Source organism: Ictalurus punctatus, chromosome 3 (assembly GCF_001660625.3).
Source record: "Ictalurus punctatus breed USDA103 chromosome 3, Coco_2.0, whole genome shotgun sequence".
In the NCBI taxonomy this organism is placed as follows: domain Eukaryota; kingdom Metazoa; phylum Chordata; class Actinopteri; order Siluriformes; family Ictaluridae; genus Ictalurus; species Ictalurus punctatus.
This window is the reverse complement of record NC_030418.2, coordinates 317501-342500: the sequence shown is the minus strand read 5'-3', so window position 1 is coordinate 342500 and position 25000 is coordinate 317501. Positions and strand designations below refer to the sequence as shown.

General features: G+C 48.0%; 2 protein-coding genes across 4 annotated transcripts in view; both read left to right on the top strand.

Annotated features, from left to right (window-relative positions):
• The window catches only part of syt14a (synaptotagmin XIVa), a 22072-nt gene extending 1523 nt beyond the window's left edge, over positions 1 to 20549 (top strand). The window contains exons 2-8 of one of the 3 annotated variants that reach the window (XM_053679239.1): positions 6818 to 6865; positions 8098 to 8247; positions 10705 to 10932; positions 11978 to 12171; positions 12765 to 13175; positions 13970 to 14159; positions 17248 to 20549. In XM_053679239.1, coding sequence (XP_053535214.1) covers positions 6818 to 6865; positions 8098 to 8247; positions 10705 to 10932; positions 11978 to 12171; positions 12765 to 13175; positions 13970 to 14159; positions 17248 to 17561 — 1535 coding nt within the window. In that variant the 3' untranslated portion in view covers positions 17562 to 20549. The other 2 variants (XM_053679234.1, XM_053679240.1) reach the window with 2 other exon arrangements.
• A 3321-nt stretch (positions 20550 to 23870) lies between these two features.
• Positions 23871 to 25000, top strand: part of sertad4 (SERTA domain containing 4) — a 10279-nt gene continuing 9149 nt past the window's right edge. Inside the window, exon 1 of the mRNA XM_017463752.3 lies at positions 23871 to 24930. The gene's annotated coding sequence lies outside the window, so the exon portion shown is untranslated. The remainder of the gene's footprint in view (positions 24931 to 25000) is intronic.

The window sequence follows — 25000 nt, the reverse complement described above, 5'->3', positions numbered from 1 at the left end:
GTGTGTGGTTCTGAAAGGACAGCTCTTGAAACTTGCACTAATCTTTCACTGAACTCCCTGTAGTACAGAGAACGTAATTCGAGATCTTATTGCAGTAATAAATACTGTGTGTGTGTGTAGGGGGGTGTGGGGTGTGTGTGTGTGTGTGTGTAGGGATGTGTGTGTGTGTAGGAGTGTGTGTGTGGGGGGGGTTCAGTGAAATACAGCGCAGTGGCCTGGTGTGATGAAGCAGAGTTACTGTTCCCATCCTAAAGTTGATTATTTTCCGGTAGCGGCACATCCCCGAGTGTTTTATTCCTCTCACATCACAGCGATTCACCAACGATTCCAGTGTTTTTATTTACTAAAGAACGAAGCATCATACTTTTTATCCATTTATAGTTACGTTGAATGTCGCGGAACGTAACGGAAGCAAGTTATTTCCTGTTCTCACTGACGTTACAGCGGCTGTGAACACGCGTTCCCTCGCCGGCTTCTCGGTAAACTCCTCTGACTGTTACAAAGCGCCGACACTGGAGACTCCTTCCTTTAATGTTACGTAAACATCTCTTTAAAGATCAAAGATTTGTCGTAGAAGTCCCTGTGAATGGCCGGTTGCTGTAGAAACGATAACGAGGATGTTCGCATAAACCTGCGATGTGAAGCTGCGCTACCGTCAGAGCTGCTGTTATAGAAAACTAATCAACACCAACTGACCAATCAGGATCCATTTAGGTCATCATCATCGTCGTCATCATCGTCATCATCATCGTCGTCATCATCATCATCATCATCATCATCATCACGTTGCACCACCATCTGAAATGTCTCACTTTAATTCTGAACTCTAATGGAGGTAAAGTTGTTTTCCATCGTGAGAAATTCTTCAGGATGGGGGACAGGCGTGTGTTCTCCGTCAGGTTCTGCGTCTGTTCTGACGAGCTCTGGTTCTGCTCATCACTGCTTACCTTTACAGCTGCTGAACATCTGGTCTGAAACCACAGCTCTGGATTAACTGCTTCATATTCATATACTGTGCTGTAATAACCTGACTGTGTGTGTGTGTGTGTGTGTGTGTGTGTGTGTGTGTTAGATCATCCACTTGAGCTCCTACACACACTCACCCACAGCCAGCCCACGCACACGTCAGGGTAGCAGGAGATCGGCTGAGAGCCGCGTCAGGATTGAAGAGTTTCTGCTGCAGAACCTGCGGGGACGGAGGGATGGAGACCGATCGATAGTTCCAGTTAGATGCAATAAAAAGTGCAGAAGGGAATGAACGAGAAAGAAAAGAAAACGGTCAGAGGGATGTTCAGAAACAAAGAAAAACAGAAAGGAAGATAAGGGTGGAGGGAGGTTTGGGGGAAAAGGTGGTGGGAAGAAAGAAAGATGGAGGGAGGGATCACAGAATAGACGTGATGGAAAAACAGAATAGACGGAGGAAAGTAGGAAGAAAAAAAAAGAAAGATGGCAGGAAAAGAGAATAGATGGAGGAAAGAAGGAAGGAAAGAGAAAAAGATGTAAATGAGTGGATGGAGGAAAGAAAGAAAGGTAAAGGAAAAAAAGAAAGAAAAGGCGAGATGGAGGGAAAGCAGAATTAAACTCCTGTTTAAGACTCATGAAAAATGCAGTCAGTGTGTAAAGCTGCTCGATTCTTATGTCTTTGCAGAGAGTGTGTGTGTGTGTGTGTGTGTGTGTGTGTGTGCGTGTCCGTAGAGGACTTCAGTGTTAATTGCGGTGTCCTGTGTCTCTGTGAGACTCTCTGGAGTTTTTCCTCGTCTCTCTCGCACTGACCTCCGTTACACTTAACACTCTCTTTTATAGAGTTAAAAATTCTGTCTCTCGCTGTCATGTCTCGCACCCCGACTCTCCTGACTCCCCTGACTCCCCCGATTCTCCCGACTCCCCCGACTCCCCTGACTCCCCCGATTTTCCCGACTCCCCCGACTCCTCCGATTCTCCCGACTCCTCCGATTCTCCCGACTCCTCCGATTCTCCTGACTCCCCCGATTCTCCCGACTCCCCCAACTCCCCTGACTCCTCCGATTCTCCCGACTCCCCCGATTCTCCCGACTCCCCCAACTCCCCTGACTCCTCCGATTCTCCCGACTCCTCCGATTCTCCCGACTCCCCCGATTCTCCCGACTCCCCCGACTCCCCTGACTCCTCCGATTCTCCCGACTCCTCCGATTCTCCCGATTCCCCCGATTCTCCCGACTCTCCCAACTCCCTTGACTCCCCCGATTCACCTGACTCCCCTGATTCCCTCGACTCTCCCGACTTCCTCGACTCCCCTGACTCCTCCGATTCTCCCGACTCCCCCAACTCCCCTGATTCTCCCGACTCTCCCGACTCCCTTGACTCCCTGATTCCTTCGACTCTCCCGACTTCCTCGACTCCCCTGACTCCCCTGACTCCCCTGATTCCCTCGACTCTCCCGACTTCCTCGACTCCCCTGACTCCCCCGATTCTCCTGATTCCCCGGACTTCCTCGACTCCCCCGACTCTCCCGATTCCCCTGACTCCTTCGATTCCCTCGACTCCCCTGATTCCCCCGACTCTCCCGATTCCCCTGACTCCCTGATTCCCTGATTCCCAGCTGAATTAACGACCTTTTAACGAGGCGACTTTAAACTCTAACACAGCCGATTAATAATAAATGTCCCTCCATCTGTTCAGGTTTTTTGCTCAGACTTTTCACAGTGGCGGCGCTGCTGCTGCTGCTGCTGCTGCTGCTGCTGCGGAGTTCTGGATGGTGATTGGGTTGTCAGGTGGTGATTAATTCTCTACAACAGCAGCTGTGACAGTAGCGCACGTTTATATTAATGTGCTCGCTCTGATGCGTTATCGTTTCCACGGTAACGGCTCATTCACAGGGCCTTGTACGGCGGACACTCCACGCACACGGATAAAAAAAAAAAAGTTTGCTGACGTTTTCTGTAAACGTAACGTGTGTGGAAGGAGTCTCCAGTGTCAGCACTGTGTAACAGTCAGAGGTGAAGCTGGAACTTTAAGTTTCCCGCATCTTCAGGACGGAGGAGTTTACGCTTCTTCACTGTTTCTCACTAACACGACCAGCTACGTTTCTTTTCCCGCTGACGGAACGACTGTTTATAGCCGCTGCATTAAACGTAGCTATAAATGGATATAAAGTCTGACCTGATTGTTTTACTACAACAGCACACCCTGAAGTGTTCGATCTGGAGGTTAATATGACTTAAAATACTGTGAAGATCCAGAAGCTCTGTTAACAAAGCCTCCATCTTTAAATAAAAGATGGCCCAGACTCGAGCCTTGTGGGACTCCGAAGAAGAAAATGCATCTCTGCCTCCCATTCACACATCCTCCCTCTCTCTCTCTCTCTCTCTCTCTCTCTCTCTCTCTCTCTCTCTCTCTCTCACTTTCATTCAACCTTTTGGCCGTGCAGCTGAGTGGAGTTTCCTGAAACTGGGACACTTGTGTACTCTATAAATACGGAATAGATCCATCTTCTGTCTGAAAGAACGAGAGAACGAGTGAGAGAACGAGTGAAAGAGCAGGAAGCTGAGTCTGTCCCTGAAATCTCACCTTGACTTTGCTGACCCGAACTCCTCCTGCGTCTCGTCAGCTTTAGGAGAAACGTCCGTTGTTAAATGTTTAGCTGTTTCTAGAACAATCCAGACCTGGTCTAATGAGAGACGGTGTTTACTCGCATCTCGATCCCTTTAATTAGCACTTTTAGACACACCACATTGATCATAGTTATGTTATAAAGCTGGCAAACACTTGTGGTGTGTGTGTGCGTGTCGGACTGTGAAGCACGGGGATGGCAGCATCATGTTGTGGTGGTGTTTTGCTGGATCAGGGGCCGGAGCACGTTAATGGGGGAGGAGGACTGTCCGGAGATACTGAAGACATCAGCCCAGAAGTTCAGACGAGGTCACAGCTGGGTCTTCAGGCAGGACAGCGGTCCGAAACAGACCTCCAGAGATGTGACGAAAGGTTTTAAAGACATTAAAGTGAAAGTGTTGGAGAGAAAAAGATCACGAAGCACTGAGCTGAATCCCAGTGAAAGTTTGTGGAGCAAGCAGGAGAAGGTGTGTGAGGGAGGAGGCCCACAAACCTGACGGACTTGCACCAGTTCTGTCAGGAGAAAAGGGCAAAAACGTACTGGAGCTTGTGGAAGAACGAGTTTCCTTCAAGTTCAAGCAGTTGAAAGGCAGCGACAGCAAATACTCACAAAGTGTGTAGAGGTTTAACGCGCTGAAAAGCTGATCCGGGAGATCAAAGCTGTGATCAATCAGTCTCTTAGCTATTATTTAGAAACGGCCTCTTATATAAACAGAGTAGAGTCCGATTCATGGAACACGGGAAATGCCAAGTGTGTGTGGGAGTGTGTGTGGGAGTGTGTGTGGGAGTGTGTGTGGGAGTGTGTGTGGGAGTGTGTGTGGGAGTGTGTGTGGGAGTGTGTTGTGGAGTGTGTGTGGGAGTGTGTTGTGGAGTGTGTGATGTAAGGTGGAGTGTGTGGGAGTGTGTTGTGGAGTGTGTGGGAGTGTGTGATGTAATGTGGAGTGTGTTGTGGGAGTGTGTTGTGGGAGTGTGTTGTGGGAGTGTGTGTGGGGAGTGTGTTGTGGAGTGTGGGGGAGTGTGTGGGAGTGTGTTGTGGAGTGTGTGGGAGTGTGTGATGTAATGTGGAGTGTGTTGGAGTGTGTTGTGGGAGTGTGTTGTGGGAGTGTGTTGTGGGAGTGTGTGTGGGAGTGTGTGTGGGAGTGTGTGATGTAAGGTGGAGTGTGTGGGAGTGTGTTGTGGAGTGTGTGGGAGTGTGTGATGTAATGTGGAGTGTGTGGGAGTGTGTTGTGGGAGTGTGTTGTGGGAGTGTGTTGTGGGAGTGTGTTGTGGGAGTGTGTTGTGGGAGTGTGTGTGGGGAGTGTGTTGTGGAGTGTGGGGGAGTGTGTGATGTAATGTGGAGTGTGGGGGAGTGTGTTGTGGAGTGTGTGGGAGTGTGTGATGTAATGTGGAGTGTGTGGGAGTGTGTTGGAGTGTGTTGTGGAGTGTGTTGTGGGAGTGTGTGGGGGAGTGTGTGGGAGTGTGTTGTGGAGTGTGTGGGAGTGTGTGATGTAATGTGGAGTGTGTGGGAGTGTTGTGTAATGTGGGAGTGTGTGGGAGTGTGTGATGTAATGTGGAGTGTGTGATGTAATGTGGGAGTGTGTGATGTAATGTGGGAGTGTGTGGGAGTGTGTGATGTAATGTGGGAGTGTGTGATGTAATGTGGGAGTGTGTGATGTAATGTGGGAGTGTGTGATGTAATGTGGGAGTGTGTGGGAGTGTGTGATGTAATGTGGGAGTGTGTGGGAGTGTGTGATGTAATGTGGAGTATGGGAGTGTTGTGTAATGTGGGAGTGTGTGGGAGTGTGTGGGAGTGTGTTGCAGTGTGTTGCAGTGTGTGATGTGGGAGTGTGTGGAGTGTGTGGGAGTGTGTGGGAGTGTGTGGGAGTGTGTGGGAGTGTGTGGGAGTGTGTGGGAGTGTGATGAGAGTGTGATGAGAGTGTGTTGTGGGAGTGTGTGGGAGTGTGATGAGAGTGTGTTGGGAGTGTGTGGGAGTGTGTTGGGAGTGTGTGGGAGTGTGTTGGGAGTGTGTGGGAGTGTGTTGGGAGTGTGTTGGGAGTGTGTTGGGAGTGTGTTGGGAGTGTGTGATGTGGAGTGTGTGGAGTGTGTGGAGTGTGTGGGAGTGTGTGGGAGTGTGTGGGAGTGTGTGGGAGTGTGTTGTGGGAGTGTGATGAGAGTGTGTTGTGGGAGTGTGATGAGAGTGTGTTGTGGGAGTGTGTTGGGAGTGTGTTGGGAGTGTGTGGGAGAGTGATGAGAGTGTGATGTGGGAGTGTGATGAGAGTGTGTTGTGGGAGTGTGATGGGAGTGTGTTGGGAGTGTGTTGGGAGTGTGTGGGAGAGTGATGAGAGTGTGATGTGGGAGTGTGATGAGAGTGTGTTGTGGGAGTGTGTGGGAGTGTGTGGGAGAGTGATGAGAGTGTGTTGTGGGAGTGTGATGAGAGTGTGTTGTGGGAGTGTGTTGGGAGTGTGATGAGAGTGTGATGAGAGTGTGATGAGAGTGTGATGAGAGTGTGATGAGAGTGTGTGGTAGTGTGTGGTAGTGTGATGAGAGTGTGTTGTGGGAGTGTGATGAGAGTGTGTTGTGGGAGTGTGATGAGAGTGTGTTGTGGGAGTGTGTTGGGAGTGTGATGAGAGTGTGATGAGAGTGTGATGGGAGTGTGTGGGAGTGTGTGGTAGTGTGTGGTAGTGTGTGGTAGTGTGATGAGAGTGTGATGAGAGTGTGATGAGAGTGTGATGAGAGTGTGATGGGAGTGTGTGGGAGTGTGTGGGAGTGTGTAGCTGAGGTGTATGTAAACTTTTGGCCTGAACTGTAAATCGTGACCTCATTAAAGATCACGTGTCACTGATGAATATTAATGAGTGGGTGGTTCAGGGCGGAGTTTTCCTTCAGTGCGTATTAAAGGTGCAGTGTGTGTTTATCAGTGTGTCCCTGTACTGGTCAGATTCAGATCAACTAAATGCTGCTTTACACCACAGATCTGACTTTACACCAGATCTGACTTTACACCAGAGATCTGACTTTACACCAGAGATCTGACTTTACACCAGAGATCTGACTTTACACCACAGATCTGACTGTACACCGTGTACTTCATTAGGAATACTGTTCAAAATTCACTTTCATATCTTTGATTCATTAGTATTTTTGTCTGTTGTTCATTATTAACCTGCTGTGTGTGTGTGTGTGTGTGTGTGTGTGTGTGTGTGTGTGTGTGTGTGCGCGTGCGTGCGTGCGTGTGTGTGTATTTCTGCAGGTGGGGAGCGGAGCTGTGGAGTACACGAACTCATCTGCATCAGAAAAGGTAACAAAAATGTGTGTGTGTGTGTTTGTGTGTGTGTGTGTGTGTGTGTGTGTGTGTGTGTGTGTGTGTGATCAAATACCATCAGGATTTTTCTGTCTGTGAATAGTTATTATTTTAGAAGCAGATTATGGAATTTGCAACAGACATGATGTTGCTGACACCTGTGTGTGTGTGTGTGTGTGTGTGTGTGTGTGTGTGTGTGTGTGTGTGTGAGAGATACACCAGTGGGTGTGCGTACGTAGGCACTGAAGAGCTCCTGTGTTGAGTTGTTATGTGGGAGTGTTTGTGTGTGTGTGTGTGTGTGTGTGTGTGTGTGTGTGTGTGTGTGTGTGTGTGTGTGTGTGTAGTTGTGATGTAAAGTCGGTCTGAGTACATCGACATGTTGGTGCTTGTTTCTATGACAACGTGACCACGTAACAGCATCCGGACTGAGACGCCTGTCACACCAGAGCTCTGTGTGTGTGTGTGTGTTTTGTGTGTGTGTGTGTGTGTGTGTGTGTGTGTGTGTGTGTGTGTGTGTGTGTGTGTGTGTGGGACTCACAGGTGAGAAGGTCACACTGAATCAGCTGATGGAGCTGAAAGCAAAAAATAGAGGCAACTTTGTAAAGTACATTATCTCTCTCTCTCTCTCTCTCTCTCTCTCTCTCTTTCTCTCTCTCCCCCTTTCTCGTTCTGTCTGTCTCTCTCTCTGTCTGTCCCCCTCTCTCTCCCTCTCTATCTCTGTCTGTCTCCCCCTCTCTGTCGCTCTCTCTCTCGCTCTGTCTCTCTCTCCCTCACTCTCTCTCTCCCTCTCTCTCTCTCGCTCTGTCTCTCTATCTCGCTCTCTCTCTCCCTCTCTCTCCCTCCCTCTCTCTCTGTGTCTCTCCCTCCCTCTCTCTCTGTGTCTCTCTCTCTCTCTCTCTCTCTCTCCCTCTCTCGCTCTCACTCTCTCCCTCTCTCTCTCTCTCTCTCTCTCTCTCTCTCTCTCTCTCTCTCTCTCTCTCTCTGTCTCTCTCTCTCTCCCTCTCTCTCTGTCTCTCTCTCTCTCTCTCTCTCTCTGTCTCTCTCTCTCTCCCTCTCTCTCTCTCTCTCCGTCTCTCTCTCTCTCTCTGTCTCTCTCTCTCTCTCTCTGTCTCTCTCTCTCTCCCTCTCTCACTCTCTCTCCGTCTATCTCTCTCCCTCTCTCACTCTCTCTCCGTCTATCTCCCTCTGTCTCTCTCTCCCTCTCTCTCTCTCTCTCTCTCTCTCTGCAGTGTCTCCTGAGGCTCTGGGTTTCCTCTCCGCCGTCGCCGTTTTTGTTTTTCTTATGATTCTAGTTTTTTTGTTCCTCAATAACAAACTGTCCATTGAGAACGTCGCCCCCCAGCCGCTGGACCACTACAGGAAGGGGAAGGAGGCACCAGGTCGGTGTGTTCACGTGTCTCGCCTCTTTATATTCATTTATTCATTTAATTAATACAGTGGATAGAAGTCTACACACCCCTGGTAAAAATACGAACGATTCAAGATGAATCCCGTCAGAACTTTTTCCCTCGGCGTGAAATTACAACGTATAAAAATTAAGTGAGAAACAATCAGAAACATTTTAGAGGAAAATATATAATTGGGGGTGTGGCTGTGTTCGGAATGAACCAATCACGGTCAGTCTTATGTTCAAAAGTAATTATCATCCAGCTGTCAAAAATGAAATGATTCCGATTAAACCCGAATATCCCGCTATTGACCAGCGGTTTGCTCAAGGAGTTTCTTCACAACTTCTCGGTTCCATTCAACTGCTGAAGCCATGGTCTTCAGAGAGCTGACGAAGCATGTCCCGGTCTCACTGTCAATCAGGAGATTTAGTGACATCACCAAGGACAGGACGTCCCTCCAGGATGTATAAAAGAACAAGACAAAAACGTACCAGGGAGGCTACCAGGAGACCTACAGCAACATTAAAGGAGCTGCAGGAACATCTGACAGAGTTCAGAACTGATTACCCTGTGCATATGACAACAGTCTCTCGTGTTCTTCACGTGTCTGGGCGATGGGGTCGGGCGGGGTAGACGGAAGCCCTTTTGTCACAAAAAAAAAATCCAAGCGCCAAATACCGGTTTATTTTAGTGCATAGTAGACTGAAAGAAAGGAATTTCACGGTTCTACAGGACAAGACCCCGAGCATGCATCCGAATCAACAGAGGAACGTCTTCTCCAACAGAAGAGCCGTGTGTTTGCATAATCCAGCCAGAGTCCAGGCCTGAATCCAAGGAAGACTCTGTGGAGTGGCCCGGAGCCGCTGTGTGCAGGACGCGCCCGCACCGTCTGACACGCCCACACCGTCTGACGCGCCCGCACCGTCTGACGCGCCCGCACCGTCTGACGCGCCCGCACCGTCTGACGCACCGTCTGACGCGCCCGCACCGTCTGACAGGCCCGCACCGTCTGACGCGCCCGCACCGTCTGACGCGCCCGCACCGTCTGACGCGCCCGCACCGTCTGACAGGCCCGCACGTCTGACGCGCCCGCACCATCTGACAGGCCCGCACCGTCTGACGCGCCCGCACCGTCTGACGCGCCCACACCGTCTGACGCGCCCGCACCGTCTGACACGCCCGCACCGTCTGACGCGCCCGCACCGTCTGACGCACCGTCTGACGCGCCCGCACCGTCTGACAGGCCCGCACCGTCTGACGCGCCCGCACCGTCTGACGCGCCCGCACCGTCTGACGCACCGTCTGACGCGCCCGCACCGTCTGACGCGCCCGCACCGTCTGACGCGCCCGCACCGTCTGACACGCCCGGAACCTTTTCGAGTTTTCCTGTTTTTAATTCTTATACGTTGTAATTTCACATTGAGGGAAAAAGTTTGGACGTTATTTCTCTTCCTATCTTTCTTTTACTTCACAAAAACCTACCATACCAACAGGGGTGTGTAGACTTTTTCTGTCTGTCGTGTGACCCGTATAAACCACTCGTATCGTATTAAATCACAAACATGATTACGTGTGCACGTGCTCCAGCTGAGGTCCATGCAGCGTACATACACGGGGAAAGGGCAATGGCTGTGTAATTACAGGGTGTGGAATTCTACTTTTACAGCCTTTTACTGTAAATTCCTTATCTTTTAAATGTAAAATAAATTCCCATTTCCGTACGTGTGTGCTTGAATAAGAAACTTTCATCAGTATTCATACGCAGATTTTACACGTTTTTAAATTTTTACCTTTTGAGTTTTTTGTTTGTCTTTAAACACGTATCGTGGGGCGTTTTTTTTTTTTGTGGGGAAGTTTTGGGTGCATTTTCTCTCCAAAAAAAAAAAAAAAAAAAACCTCTGGTGCGTAAACTTTTGCTCTGAACTGTAAAGCCGATGAAATCAATCCTGTTCTTGTCTATTTGGACTCGACTGTACGCTTTTTCCCACATTTAATTAGTAACACCTACGTACACCCTGTAGACGAGCCTCTGAATCACCACTTCTCACACACACACACACACACACACACACACACACACACACACACACACACACACACACACACAGTGTTGTGTAACGACACACAGCATTAACATTACATAAATCTTGGTTAATTTCATGCATGCGCTAATCTGAATAAGACGAAAATATCCTCCTATTCGGAGGTTTGATGGAGAATGTATCTGGGGGAAAGAAGTCATTGAAATGTCAGTATTTATAGATTTAGTTTTGATAAGTTGTGTATCATTTAGTTGCAGGTAGTTCCAGGTCAAGATCCGTATCGGTACCTAAAGGAACCTGTGCATTTGTAGTAAAACCTGCATGAGTGTGAGTTTGTTCTTTGCTGCCCCTCGGTGGTCATATAGATGTATTACATTACACACTATTGTTTTTCTGTGTGTGTTAGATAAGGGCTATGGAGAGGCGGATTTTCAGGCCTGGTCATCAGACAGCGATGACGAGGTGATGGGTCAGTATCAGGAGGCCATGACGCGCTCGCGGGGTCTCCGAGGCCGGTGCACAGGGGCTGCTGGATCCCCTCATCATAAAGGCTTCAGCTGGGAGACGCAGCACAAATACTGCCCCCTGTCGGCCGAGTACGACGGATACAGCAGTGAGGCTTCTGCTGAGGACGGTGAGTAAAAAAGTGTGTGTGTTGTGGATAAAATGGACACGTACACATCGTTATTTCTTCTTTTTCCTGGTAAATGATTCAGACCGTCACTGAGATTTTGTGTGCCTGTGAGTGTGTGTGTGTGTGTGTGTGTGAGTAAGAGAGACCAAAAGCTGGTTTTAATAAAGAGCTGTGTTGATGGTTTGCAGCTGGCTGATGTCAGAGTGCAGTGGGTTTAGTACACACACACACACACACACACACACACACACACACACACACACACACACACACACACACACAGGGTGTGGTATTTTCTTCTCCAGCTGTTTTTCATTCTCTCTCTCTCTCTCTCTCTGTGTGTTCCACAGTGAGCTACTGTGACACTGTGTGTGTGTGTGTGTGTGTGTGTGTGTGTGTGTGAACTAAACCCACTGCACTCTAACATCAGCCAGCCAACACACACACTTTGGTTCACTTTTCGTTTCTACACTTTCATACTTTTTCATACATGACTCCCTTTGTTGCCATGGTGATTTTAGAAAGTCACACTGTCTCCGTCAGTCACTGTTAAGAAACTGGCTTTAAAAATTCTAAATGGTAAACGGTCTGCACTTATACAGCGCTTTTCTCCAAAGTGCTTTTATCCAAAGTGCTTTACACTGTGTCTCATTCACCCATTCTCACACACACACACACACACACACAGAGACACAGACAGAGAGAGTCAGGTGTGTGCATCACTCTGGGCGATCCCCACTGCTAACACTAAGCGTGTGTGTGTTTAAGAAGCTAAAATAGAAAATAAATACATAAATGACAGAAGAAGGGAAAACAGCGACAGTAAGAAGAAAATCAAATAAAGAAGAAGAGGAAGTAAGACCAGATTACATTTCAGTTATGATGTTTCCATGGCAACAGGTATTTGTTTTCCAGGGCATCAGTGTTCACATGGACGCCACTGCGTGAGGGGAAAGAAGGAAAAGTAGTTAGAAACGAAAAGGGAAAAAAAAGAAATGAGAAGAGATGATAAACGAATCTCTCTCTCTCGTCATCCATCCTTCAGTGAACTGTATTCAGAGGATGAGGTTGACTCCGCCCCTTGATGAGCTCCAGCCACCGCCCTACCAGGATGAAGACGGCTCGACCTCTGACCTCGCCGACACCAAGAGCGAAGCGCACGACCCCGAGAGCTTCAGCAACACCAAGGGCCTGGAGGAGGACGTCCCGAGTGACAGCACAGCCGTGGTCAGCCCCGAGGTGTGTGTGTGTGTGTGTGTGTGTGTGTGTGTGTCAGTCCGACGCTGCTAACACACTCCCTTTACTTACTGTTTTCTCTCAACTGAAAGGTTAATTACATAATCACAAGTTATCCTGTTTTCTACTCTCTCTCTCTCTCTCTCTCTCTCTCTCTCTCTCTCTCTCTTTACGTCTCTCTCCCTCTCTTTTCTTTCTCTGCGCTCGATTTCTCTCTCCTTATATTTCTCCGTCTCTCTTTTTTCTTTCTCCATATATCTCATTCTCATTTGCTCTCATGGCTCCATTTTTCTCTCCCTCTCATTCTCTCATTTTCTCTTCATCTCTCTCTCTCTCTCTCTCTCTCTCTCTCTCTCTCTCTTTCTCTCTCTCTCTCTCTTTTTTTCTCACCATTCCTCCCCCCACATCACTTATTTTTCTCTGTGTGTCATTTTCTTTCTGCATTTCTCTCCCGTTCTCATTTTTCTCTCATTTTCTCTTCGCCTCTCCACCTCCCCACTTCTCTCTCTCTCTCTCTCTCTCTCTCTCTCTCTCTCTCTCTCTCTCTCTTTGTGTAGGATCTGTCTGTCCGTGGTTCCTCTTCTCCTCTCCTGAAGCTTTACTCTCCCGACTCGCCCTTCTCTCCGTTCGGGACGCTGCACATCCTCTTCGACTACGATTTGCACCAGCGCTGCCTCTCCGTCACTGTAACCGCGGTGACCGACCTCCCATCACCGCGACGATCGCCCGGGATCACCTGGCAACTCCACCTAGTGCTCCTTCCCGCCAAAAAGCAGCGCGCCAAGATGGCCGTGGCCAGGGGGCGGAGCCTCAGCAAGACCTTCCGCTTCAGCCACGTCCAGTCGGAGAGCATCGGGAACTACGGCGTGCGGTTTCGTCTCTACAGCATCAGCAAGATCAAGAAGGAGAAGAAGATGCTGGGAGAGAAACTGTTCTACCTCACCAAACTCAACCTGCAGGGCAAAATGGCCATCCCCCTGCCTCTGGAACCCTGCTGCAGCACCACAGTGAGTGCAGGGCAGGACGCAGGGCAGGACGCAGGGCAGGACGCAGGGCAGGACACAGGATGGGCTACAGGACATGGATTGACTGATGGGTGGATGGATGGATGATGATGGAGAGACAGGATGGTGGGTGGATGGATAGATAGATGGATGATGGACCGATGGATGGATGGACACATTGCTCAATGAGTGGGTGGATGGGCAAGTGGGTGAGTGAGTGGATGGATGGATGGGTGAGTGGGTGGATAGATGGATGGGTGAGTGGGTGAGTGAATGGATGGATGGATGGGTGAGTGGGTGGATAGATGGATGGGTGAGTGGGTGGATAGATGGATGGGTGAGTGGGTGAGTGAACGGATGGATGTATGGATGGATGGGTGAGTGGTTGGATAGATGGATGGGTGAGTGGGTGAGTGAGTGAACGGATGGATGTATGGGTGAGTGGATGTGTGAGGGGATGTATGGGTGAGTGAATGGATGGATGGATGGGTGAGTGGATGTGTGAGGGGATGTATGGGTGAGTGAACGGATGGATGAATGGATTCATGGAAGAGAACCTGTGCCACTTCCTCAAACCCAGTTTTCAGGCTGTCCCTGTCCCACTGTTCTCTACAGAAGGTGTAGTGCATTGTGGGTATTGTTAGGACTCTATGGGCATCGTGATTTAGGACGCAGAAATGGTTCATTATCGACTCCCAGCTGATCAAATAAATAACTGTTTATGGTAAACACAATGGCTCGATGGATGGACCGATGGAGCTATCTGGTGTGTGTGTGTGTGTGTGTGTGTGTTTCAGGCCAGCGAGACTCAGTCGAGTGTGTCTGCCGCATCGTGCAGTGAAACAGCGTCTACGTTCCAGTCCGCCGGTCAAAGGTCATCGCCTGAGATTCTGCTAGGGCTTGTTTACAACGCCACCACGGGCCGCCTCTCTGTCGAGGTCATCAAGGGGTGTCACTTCAAAAACGTGGCCACCAACAAACCGCCCAGTAAATGCACACACACACACACACACACACACACACACACACACACCCCTCTTTGTCTACTGTGTATGCAAAGGTCATGAAAGTGACATTGGGTGTGTAAAAGTCATGATGTGATGTTTATGAAGTTGCTATTCTTCTCCTATTCAGCGCCCTTTGTTCTAAAGTGTTGTGTTCCACTTTATGATCACGTGCTAATGCTAACTCTAATGCTAACCTTATGTGATGTCATTTAACCTTTAACCTGTTAAGCTGTGTCTTTCTTCTCCCTCTGTTTCTGTCCAACACCTGAAAAACACACGGGCCACGTCCCGATTCGCATGCTACTCTACTAAATAGTGTACATGCTACTCTGTATCTCGTATCTTCTTGTGTGATTTTTCCTCTTGTTTTTTTCTCCTCTCTGGTTATTAACCCTTTCCTCTCCTCCCCCTCTCTCTCTCTCTCTCTCTCTCTCTCACTCACTGTCTCCCATCCTCTGATCCACCCCTCCCCCGTTCCTCGTCAGACGGGCTGTTCTGTTGTCTAAAGCACTTGATAGGTGGGCAGGTTTATATAATCCGAGGTGAGTCTTCCCCTTGCTCACTCGCTCCCTAGCTGTCCATGTGGAACATCTGCATGTTTGGGTTTTCACTTAGTCGTCTCATGTCTGAGCGCGCCACCAAGAGCGGGTGTGTTTTATTCAGCGGTGTAGAAGTTAAAACTGACCCATACTGTAGTGCATGAGTGGGTGTGTGACGTGTGATTCGGGACACAGCCGGTGTCGCCTGTAAATGACCGATATCTGATATCGACTCCACGTTTCGTTATCCTCCATACCGCTTGCCGTTAATAAGACCACGGTGTACCGGATTTACGGTCGAGTGCAAAAGTTTGTACACCCACTAGGACGAAGCTAAGGCGGAAATGAACAGAAACGTTCAAATAGTATAATTTGGGATGTTAAATTCATTTCTGACCTTTTGGATTTGCATGTAAATTCTCAAATCAAAGTGCGCTTCCCGTTTTTCCCTCCACCCAGAAATCAGAGGGGGCACAAACTTTTGCACGAAGAATGACGGCTTCCTACCTGTGATCAATGACTGATTAATTAAAAAACAGTTCTTGGTAGAGAACTCAGACACGGGGACAAGCACCACTCGTGTGTGTGTGTGTGTGTGTGTGTGTGTGTGTGTGTGTGTGTGTGTGTGTGTGCATGCCATCCATATCTATGCGATGATGATGGTGAATTTGTGATAGATGTGTTACACCACAGCGCTGCTGCCGAGTTCTGGACTGTGATTGGTCAGAACGTGTTGATTAGTTTTCTATAACAGCGGCTCTGACGGCAGCCCAGCTGCAGCTCCCGGGTTTCGTTTCTATAGTAACGGCGCGTTCGCAGGGATCCGTCCACATAAACGGAGTAAAAACGTGCGTTGATTTCTGTAAACGTCCCATCGCTGGAAGGAGTCTCCGGTGTCAGCCGTAACCTTTAAAAAGTTTTCCGACATCTTCCGTACAGAGGAGTGTACGCTTCTCTGCGGTCTCTCGGTGACGCGACAAGCTGCGTTTTTCTTTTGCTTTTCATCTTGTTCTTCTTTATTATATTTTTTATCACGAGATAACGTCAAACATGGGAATCGGAATTATACGCTGGAAAACGGGTCTTGTTGTTGGGCAGTGAGGAGAAGCGATGAGTCGTTACCTGGAAGTGTTGACGTATCGCACGTTAACGTTTTCCCTAAACTGCGGTCCAGGGTTTCCGTCTCCTCGACACCGCCGGTGGAAGACGATGAACCGCGCGGCCGTGTTGCAGGTTTGACGTCTTCGTGCGCAGAGACGGGGGATTGTTTCCCGGCACAAAAGCGCTTTCGCGTTTCCTCCGACCTCTTCGACTCGTGACAATGCCGCTTTCAATAAAGCCAATCACTCGGGTTTAATCGCCGCTCGGGTTCTTTCACCTCCGCCAGTGGGAGGTCCATTAATGCAGCGCTAAAGCACTTAAGGTGTCAGAATCGCTCCTTTTCCAGCGCGTGCCAAATCAGTTCACTTCACCCGAGCCTTTATATCCGAGAGAGAGAGAGAGAGAGAGAAACAGATACAAATCCTCCTTTTTTTAGCAAGGAGAGGGAGGACCTGGCAGGCAGCTGCCACTTGTGTGTGTGTGTGTGTGTGTGTGTGTGTGTGTGTGTGTGTGTGTGTGTAAATTCTATCTAAATGTCTCTTCTTCCTTTTATTTTCCTGTTTACACACAACAAAAGGCGAGCCTCCCGCATCAGCCGTCATTGACGTGTTCAGGAAAAGCGTCTGAATCCTCGCTCACGTTAAGTGAATAAAATGGATGACGCGGTAATCAGCGGCTCTTCCGCTGAAGCTGCAGGTGATAACAAGGAGATCGTCGATTTAAAAAAAAAAAAAAAAAAAAAAGCGGGTGAAAGGAGACGCAGCCGGATGTGTTAACCCTTACCCTGACCCTGCAGGGGTCTCGTCACCTTTCTGCCCCTGTTCCTGAACTCCACCTGTGTGACCTTCCGCCATGTCAACGAAGAACCGTGAGGCACGCCATGAGCGCGTCCTGAGCGTCAAATTCGCGATTCGTTAAGACACGATCCGATTGGAAAGCCCGTCAGGTCGCACCTCACGGCTTTGGATCAGATCTGTGACGTTCGATTGTTTCCATTATATACCTTGTTAGAGTTTTCTCTGAATGTGACGTTCACGGAAGGAGTCTCCATTGTCGGTAAAGCTGTAACTTCCAGGTTTTCGGGCGTCTTCAGGACGGAGGAGTTGAAAGGAGGTAAAAGCGAATGAATTGTATCTATAAACGGATAAAAACGTCCGACACGTTGTTCCGTAATAAATACGTAACTGTTGGCAGACCGCTGTGGTGTAAGAGCAATAAAACACACGTGCTGTTATAGGAAATTAATCAACTTCCTGTCCGCTTCGTTTCATTATTAATGAAACCGTATGTAAATAATATAATACTGTACTTGGTTTCTGATGTGCATTTACCGTCTACTTATAATTGTGTGTGAAGTGTAATAACTGCCCCTCCCCCTCCTCCTCTTCCCCCTCCTCCTGCTCCTCCCCCTCCTCCTCCTGTTCACAGACACGTACGTAAAGCTGACCCTGCTGAACTCCATGGGTCAGGAGATGTCCAAGTGTAAGACGTCGCTGTGCCGCGGCCAGCCGAACCCCACCTACAGGGAGACGTTCGTGTTCCAGGTGGCGCTGTTCCAGCTGTCGGACGTCACGCTCATCCTCTCCGTCTACAACAAACGCAGCATCAAGCGCAAGGAGATGATCGGCTGGATCTCTCTGGGCCTGAACAGCTCCGGCGAGGACGAGCTCACGCACTGGACTCAGATGAAGGAGTCGAAAGGGCAGCAGGTGTGTCGGTGGCACAGTCTGCTCGAGTCTTAGAGGGCATCACCACGAAGTGACAGAATCAAGGAGGAGAGAAAAAGAGCAAGGAAGAAAGAAGTGGAGAAAAGAAAACTAGCAGAGCAAGGCATTGTGGGAAATATCTCGGCGTCCAATAGAGAGCAGGTGTGGCGTCGGCCTCTCCTCTTTACCGCAAGATTTATTGCAGGGATGTGAGGATGACGAGGAGGAGGAAGGAGGAGCAAGTGAAACAAAATCTGGAGCCACGATGATAATGAGGGAACTTTGGACACCTGAGTTCACCAGAGCAGTGCATTCTGGGAAATATCTGTGTGTCAGTAGCACGGCCTTAGGAATGTGATGCTGAAGAGTGGAGCGATGAAAGATGAAATACGTCAAGTGGGATAAAAATCTCAAGTCCTAGCGCCATGATGAGGACGAGGAAGAAGGAAATCACCAGAGCAGTGCATCATGGGAAACGGTCAAGAAGCCATTCTGTTGCCTTGAACGTTTTAGGAATTCAGTCGGATTTGAGCAAAACCACTCTTAACCCGCAGTGCATTATGGGGACAAAAAACAACTAACCTTTAATGGAGGAGATGGATTTCTGTTATTGTTAATTTATTTATTGTTGTTATTTATTATTCAGAGAACGAGAGAGCGAACAGAGACAGTGGATCGGTGACGCCGTTTACAGGACAGAGGTCCAAGTTAACAGCCATGAATATTCTGCTCCAAACCCTGCCTCACTTAGCCCCGCCCACACGATCAGTTTTCGGTAGTCTGAAATGATTGCCCCTTTTTACCCCTTGGTTTGCTTCTCGAGCCGCCGAAACCCGATACACCTTGAGAAGTGAGCGCCACCTAGAGCGCAGAAAAACTATAACGCCGTGTGTCGTCTAAACGAAAGATTTCGCCACATGCAGGTTCACAGCGTCTCTCTTCTCATCGCTGGTGAGGGTTTCGGCATCGTTTACGTAAATTTAGTCACGGCGAATTAAATGTCTTCCCATTCGTGACGCCCGCACCTGATTGGTTGAACGTTACAGAAGCACTCACTTGCATAAAGTCGAGCCTCGCTGAGCTTTTAACCATCTGGGCAGAGTTTACAACGAGGCCGATTTCGTCAGTTTAGCGTCCAGTCCTCCAGCGTCCACAGCGTCATAAACCATGATTAGCATTGCTCACACGGTTCGTTAGCACTGACAGTGTGTGTTTCTGAAGCTGAATTCTATAAAAGAATCGGTGAGGACATCTTGTGGCTGTTTAAAAATAAAAATCAGTCAAAGAAAAAAAAATCAATACCAATCACCGATACCAATCTCCCCAATGTTTTAGTGATTAGCATGTTAGCACGTAGCTATTAATACATCACACCATTTGGTTTTTTTTTCCTTGAGCGAAGGAGGTTTGACCTCGTGATCGTTACGTACTGTAAATGCTTTAAAGAATTTTTTCGTATCTATTTTTGTACCGATCTTTAGGAAAACGTGCTACGAAGCTCCGTGAGCGTAGATTTTGCAGGTTTCAGTCGTTTTGCCGTAATTCTGTCATCTTTAGTTAAGATTAATGAATTATCGAAATGATTTACTCTCACGGTTGTCCCATTCTAATGACGAGTTAAAAGAGGGGAAAGAAAACCTAGTGTAAAGTGGTGTGTGTGTGTGTGTGTGTATGTGTGTGTGTGTGTCCAGATATTCTGCTGTCTCTGTCTGTTTTGTGCCGTGATCTTCGCTGACATCAGCATCTCTGGAAAAGATTAATGATGTTTGTATTTTGTTACAAAAAAAGAGAAAGATATATTGCTGTAGATCTCTGATGAAACAAGCACATTTTTCTGCAAATGCCACAGAAACACACCTTGTGAAAGAGACTTTCTCTCTCTCTCTCTCTCTCTCTCTCACTCACACACACACACACACACACACACACACACACTACGTATCTGACTCCTAAAAAAGTGACCAATCAACCATCATGACATCATTCTTCTGTTCTTTCCCAAATGCTACAGCGCACAAGCTAATGTTCTACAGCTAATCTAACAGTGGCTAACGCTAGCCAGCTAGCTAGCACAAGCCGATTTCTGGAAAGATTATTAAGTTCTTTCCCTGAATCATAACTGACGCTGTTACTATTAGCCATTTAGCTAGCATGAGCTAACCTGACAGGATATCGGACCAGATTTTTTTTTTTTTTAATTCATCTTCATGAGAACCCAATCTTTCCCAAACACGAACGCACACGAGCTCGTCTAACAGGATTTCTGACAGGACGTTACACGTCCTGACTGCTGACATCAATCAGCTGTTTAACATGAGCTAACCTGACAGGATTCTTTTTCATTCATATTCATAAACATCCTTAATCTCCATTATTAGTGTTAGCCAGCTAGTTATACATGTGCTAACTTGATGCAGCTAGCTAACGTGACAGGAATTTTTCCATTCAGATTCATGAACGGTCATAATCTTCCGTTAATGTGGGCTAAACTGACGGGTTTTTATTTTCTGTAATATTCCTCAATATTCCTGCGTCATTGTCGGATTTAACCAGGTAGCTAACATGCTAACCTGACAGGATAATTTTTCATTCATATTTATAAATGTTCATGATCGTCACTGTTCGTGTTAGCCAGCTAACCTCTTTTACCTGCTAACCTTAACCAACTAGGTGACATGACAGGATTATTTAGTTATTTCTTGATCATATTTGTTATTAATCTTCAGCTAGCTAACGAGCTAACCTGACAGGATTTCTGATGGAATTGTCTTCATTCATTTTCATCTCTTTTTCATTTAAGGCTAGTCAGATAGCTAACTTCAAGTTCAAGTGGGTTTTTATCGTCTTTCCTCTATATAGATTGTATACATTGGAAGGAAATGACGTTCCTTCAGGACCACGGTGCAACACAGAACAGTAGGCTACGCAAGACTACATAAAGTGCACGGCATGGGCTGTAAACTGTAAGTTATCGTGTAATGTAGTAGCACAAGTAGAGCAGCAGGTGAGTTTTTGGAGGAAGCAGGGTGTTGAGTAATCTGACTGTCTCAGTGAAGAAGCTGTTGTGGAGTCTGCTGGTGGTGGAACGGATGCTCATGTACCTTCTTCCAGATGGCAGGAGGGTGAAGAGACCGTGAGAGGGGTGAGGGGGTCGTCCTCAATACTCGTGGCTTTGCGGATGCAGCGGTTGTTGAAGGAGGTGTCGATTGTGGGAAGAGAGACCATGATGATCTCTTCAGCTGTCCTCACCATCCGCTGTAGGGTCTTGCGGTTCGAGTCTGTGCAGTTCCCGTACCACGCTGCGAGACAGCTGGTCAGGACACTCTCTATCGTCCCTCTGTAGAAGCAGGTGAGGATGGGTGGAGAAGGTTTGGCTCTCTTCGGCCTCCGTAGGAAGCGTAGGGGCTGCTTGCCCTTCTTGACTAGGCAGGTGGTGTTGAGAGACCAGGAGAGGTCCTCCATCATGTGCACACCAAGAACCTTGGAGCTTTTGACTCTCCACAGTTGTTCCGTCGATGTGCGGTGATGAGTGGTCCACTCGGGTTCTCCCGAAGTCGACGATCGTGTGTTTAGTCTTACCAACATTAAGAGAGATTAAGAGACACCATTCTGAGAGTTGGTTCAGCTCCTCCCTGTACGCTGACTCGCCATTGTTACTGATGAGGCCCACGACTGTAGTGTCATCAGCAAACTCGATGATGTGATGAGAACTGAACTTTGCCAAACAATCATGAGTCAGCGGGGTAAACAGCAGTGGACTGAGCACACAGCCCTGGGGGGCACAGTGTGGTGGTGCTGGAGGTGGAGTTGCCGATCCTGACGGACTGGGGTGTCCCGGTCAGAAAGTCCAGGATCCGGTTGCAGAGGGAGGTGTTTAAACCCAGTAAGCGTTGTGGGACGATCGGGTTGAAAGCTGAACTGAAGTCTATGAACAGCATCCTTACTTAATTGTCCTTTTTATCTCGATGGGTCAGAGACCGATACGTGGTGGCAGATACGCCGTCCTCTGTTGAGCGGTTGGTACGGTAATTGTACTGAAATGGGTCCAGAGTGGTGGGAATACTGCGCCTTATGTTTCTTGACTAGTGTGAGTGCGACAGGCCGGTAGTCTCTCAGACAAGACGTTGGTGGTCAGCTTGAAGCACACAGGGAAAACCACTTGGCTCAAGGAAATGTTGACCAGGATATTGTTTTATTTCTATTCATAAAGGTTCATAATAATCACTGGTCGTGTCAAGCAGATAGCTAGCCTGATCCAACTGCTAACATTGTGCTAACCTGACAGGATTTTATTTCATTCACGTTCATAAATGCTCCTAATCGGCACTGTTAATGGTAACTAGGTGGCTAACAAAAGGTAACCTGACAGAAATGGCTGAATGTAAAATGCACGTGAATGCAGCGTGATTTATCTGCAGCCGGAGTTCATCTGTGTTTACTGTCCCCGAGTTAGCTACTATGCTAACTGCTAATTATCCTATTAGCAAGTAGACTACTGAATAGGCAAAGACAGAACGTTTTTCTTTCCTAAAGGAAACTTTGCGTTTCCTTTACGACCTCGACTACCTACCCAAGTATTTATTCACTCGCTCCAGCCGCTCATCGCCACACTCGTCTTTCTTTCCTTTCATTGTTCATCTGAATATTCAGGAAGTGAACAGGGCATTTCTCACAACCAGCCTATAGTTACGGAAAAGATCTAATAAAATAAAAAAAAAAACGGGTTTTGACCAGCACATGTTTTGGACCTACGAAACACCAGCATATAACAACGGGACATAGTTTCATTTTAAAAGCGAGCACACGAATGTTCACAACGTTCACGGAGAGAGAATTCCTCCAACTTTCTCACGGTGTGTTTATGTTGTATTCCGTGTGTGTGTGTGTGTGGTAGGTATGTGCTGATAAACAGGAAATATCGCAGTACTTAATGCATAAATACATTTGTTTGTATCCGCCGCTATAAAATGAGGCCCGGTGTTGTTACTATGGTAACACGGAGGCAACTCAGCTAGTTGCCGTTTTTTGTTCTCCTAAAGAGAGACGTTCCGAGAACAAAGATGTTTTTAAAACATTGGAGACTGATACAATATTGCGATAATGTCGTCAAATTGTTGGAATAAAAGTGATGAATCAGCACATGCCTGGTTGACGCTTATTTTATTTTATTTACTTATTTTTTTAAACGTGTAATTTTGCCTGGTCATTTTGTCCCGTTTGGATTAAATTATCCACCGATTCATTCGGTGCCTTACTTTTCTTCTGAAAGATTTTACACTCTTACAGCTGTGTGTGTGTGTGTGTGTGTGTGTGTGTGTGTGTGTGTGTGTGTGTGTGTGTGTGTAAGTACTTATCTGATTCCCTTTGTAAATGATGTGCGAGAGCGATTTATGGAACACAAAACAAATTTGTCTGTGATCGTTAAAAAGAAAGAAACATTCTAAGGTTTGACATTGTGTGTGTGTGTGTGTGTGTGTGTGTGTGTGTGTGTGTGTTTTTATTTGACGTGGTTGTTCACCAGTACGCTTTATTTCGTGATGTGATGAGATTTTGCGTGCAGGGAAATTACACGGACACAGATCTTCCGCAGACGTAATCGAGCGGCCGAGACGTGTCCGGTGTCTGAAGTCTGCTTGTCGAGTTTTGCACCAACGGCCCGCGGATGGTGTATCCGGTAGTTTAACACGGGAAGCATGGTGCACTAGCCCTATGTTCACACTAGCAAGTGAAGTCGCGTATGTAGCGACCGGTACTGTTGTCACGTGTGGGTGTGGCCTGACTGGCTGACTCGCCAACACAGAAATGATGTAATGCTTTGCGTGTTCAGCTTGGTACTAGCCTTACAGGCAGATTACAGGAAACGGTCCCTCCAGGATTTTGCGGATGCAGAAATGAGCGCAAAATCCAGCAAACGATTATTCAGAATCACCGCGGGTTTTCCGCAGACCCGGGCCGAGAAGCGTGACGTGGCGTCATCACGGCCCGCGTTCGGCCCTCTTCGATTCGCGTGCGTCGAACATGAGTACAGCGCCAAGCTACAGTGAATGCTGTATTTATCTTCGCAACGTCTCTATACACGTTTTAATAAAACGAAACCACGGCGACACGTTCCTCTTCTATTTCGGCAGGAACTCACTGCGGGAACGAGCAACTAGTCGGGAAGAAGCGTCGCACCCCGCGCTCCGTAGGATCGGTCCCAGGACTCGTTCGAGGTGCTCGTTTGTATTTGACGCTTTACTTACAGTGTCGCAATCGGATTTGCATAGAGGGGAGGGGGAGGGGGATCACGATTCTGACGTCACCTTGTAGCTGAAATCGTGTTGAGCAAAAACGAGCAGCTGCGTGTGGTGGTGTCGCTCCGCGGGGTGAAGGCAGAGGATCTGAACCATCAGCGGTGCTTTTAATGACATTTTTAAAAAATAATAAAGCACAGATGATCAGGGTGGAGCTGTAGTTGTGTCGCTGTTTCACACTTCATGTGTGTCAGCTGGGTGAGCTGTGTGTTCGCTCAAAAGGAGAGTATTCAACTGGAAATACACGCGCACGCACGCGCACACACTTTGTACTCAGGACGTTCTGATGCAGACATCTGGGAAAACAATTGTGAGAAAAATGTGTGTGTGAGAGAGAGAGAGAGAGAGAGAGTGGGAGGACTAAGGAAAGGAGAGGGAAAGGGGTGAATAGAAAACGTGTGTGTGTGTGTGTGTGTGTGTAATGCAATGCAATGCAATGCTCGGTTTCACCGGAGCAAAGCGGAGCGCGTGAGGAGCGCGCGCACCTATTATTAAAAAGAAAGGTCCCGGATCAAAGGCGTAAAAGAAAAAAAAAAGAAGAAGAAGGGGAAAAAAAGAACACGGCGCGTGCCAGATGAAGTAGTGATCCCGTTCACATCCAGCACCATCACCTTCACCTTCATCTTCAAACTCATCGACGCGACGCTGAAAAGAAGGAGGAGGAGGAGGAACATTAAATAAACAAACAAATAAATAAATAAACGCTTTTTCTGGAGGATGAAATGGAGCCGCGGGGTCACCGGATGCGCGAGACATTCCGCCACATGAGCGACGGAGGCTTTTGTTTTGCGTTACCGATGCGGAAAAAAGCTCCGAGTGCAGCACAGTGAGGACACGATACACCACCTCCACCGAGGAGAGAGAGAGAGATACACACACACACACACACACACACACACACAGAGGGGTTTATTTTAAAATATACTACCCGAGTGCACGTGCAGCAGTGTAAACACGCGCGCGGACACGGGGGAAAAACAGAAACACTGAGGGGTGTTTTTTTTTCTTTTTCTTTTTCTTTTAACCCGCGGATCACGGAGGATTCTTCTTCTCTGCAGTTATATTCCGGTTAACGGAACAAGTCTGGACACGTGCATCAACTGCAGTTCCAGGTAAGAGAGTGTGTGTGTGTGCGCGCGCGCGCACTTGATTGATTTCTCATACGCGCTCCAGTGTACACTT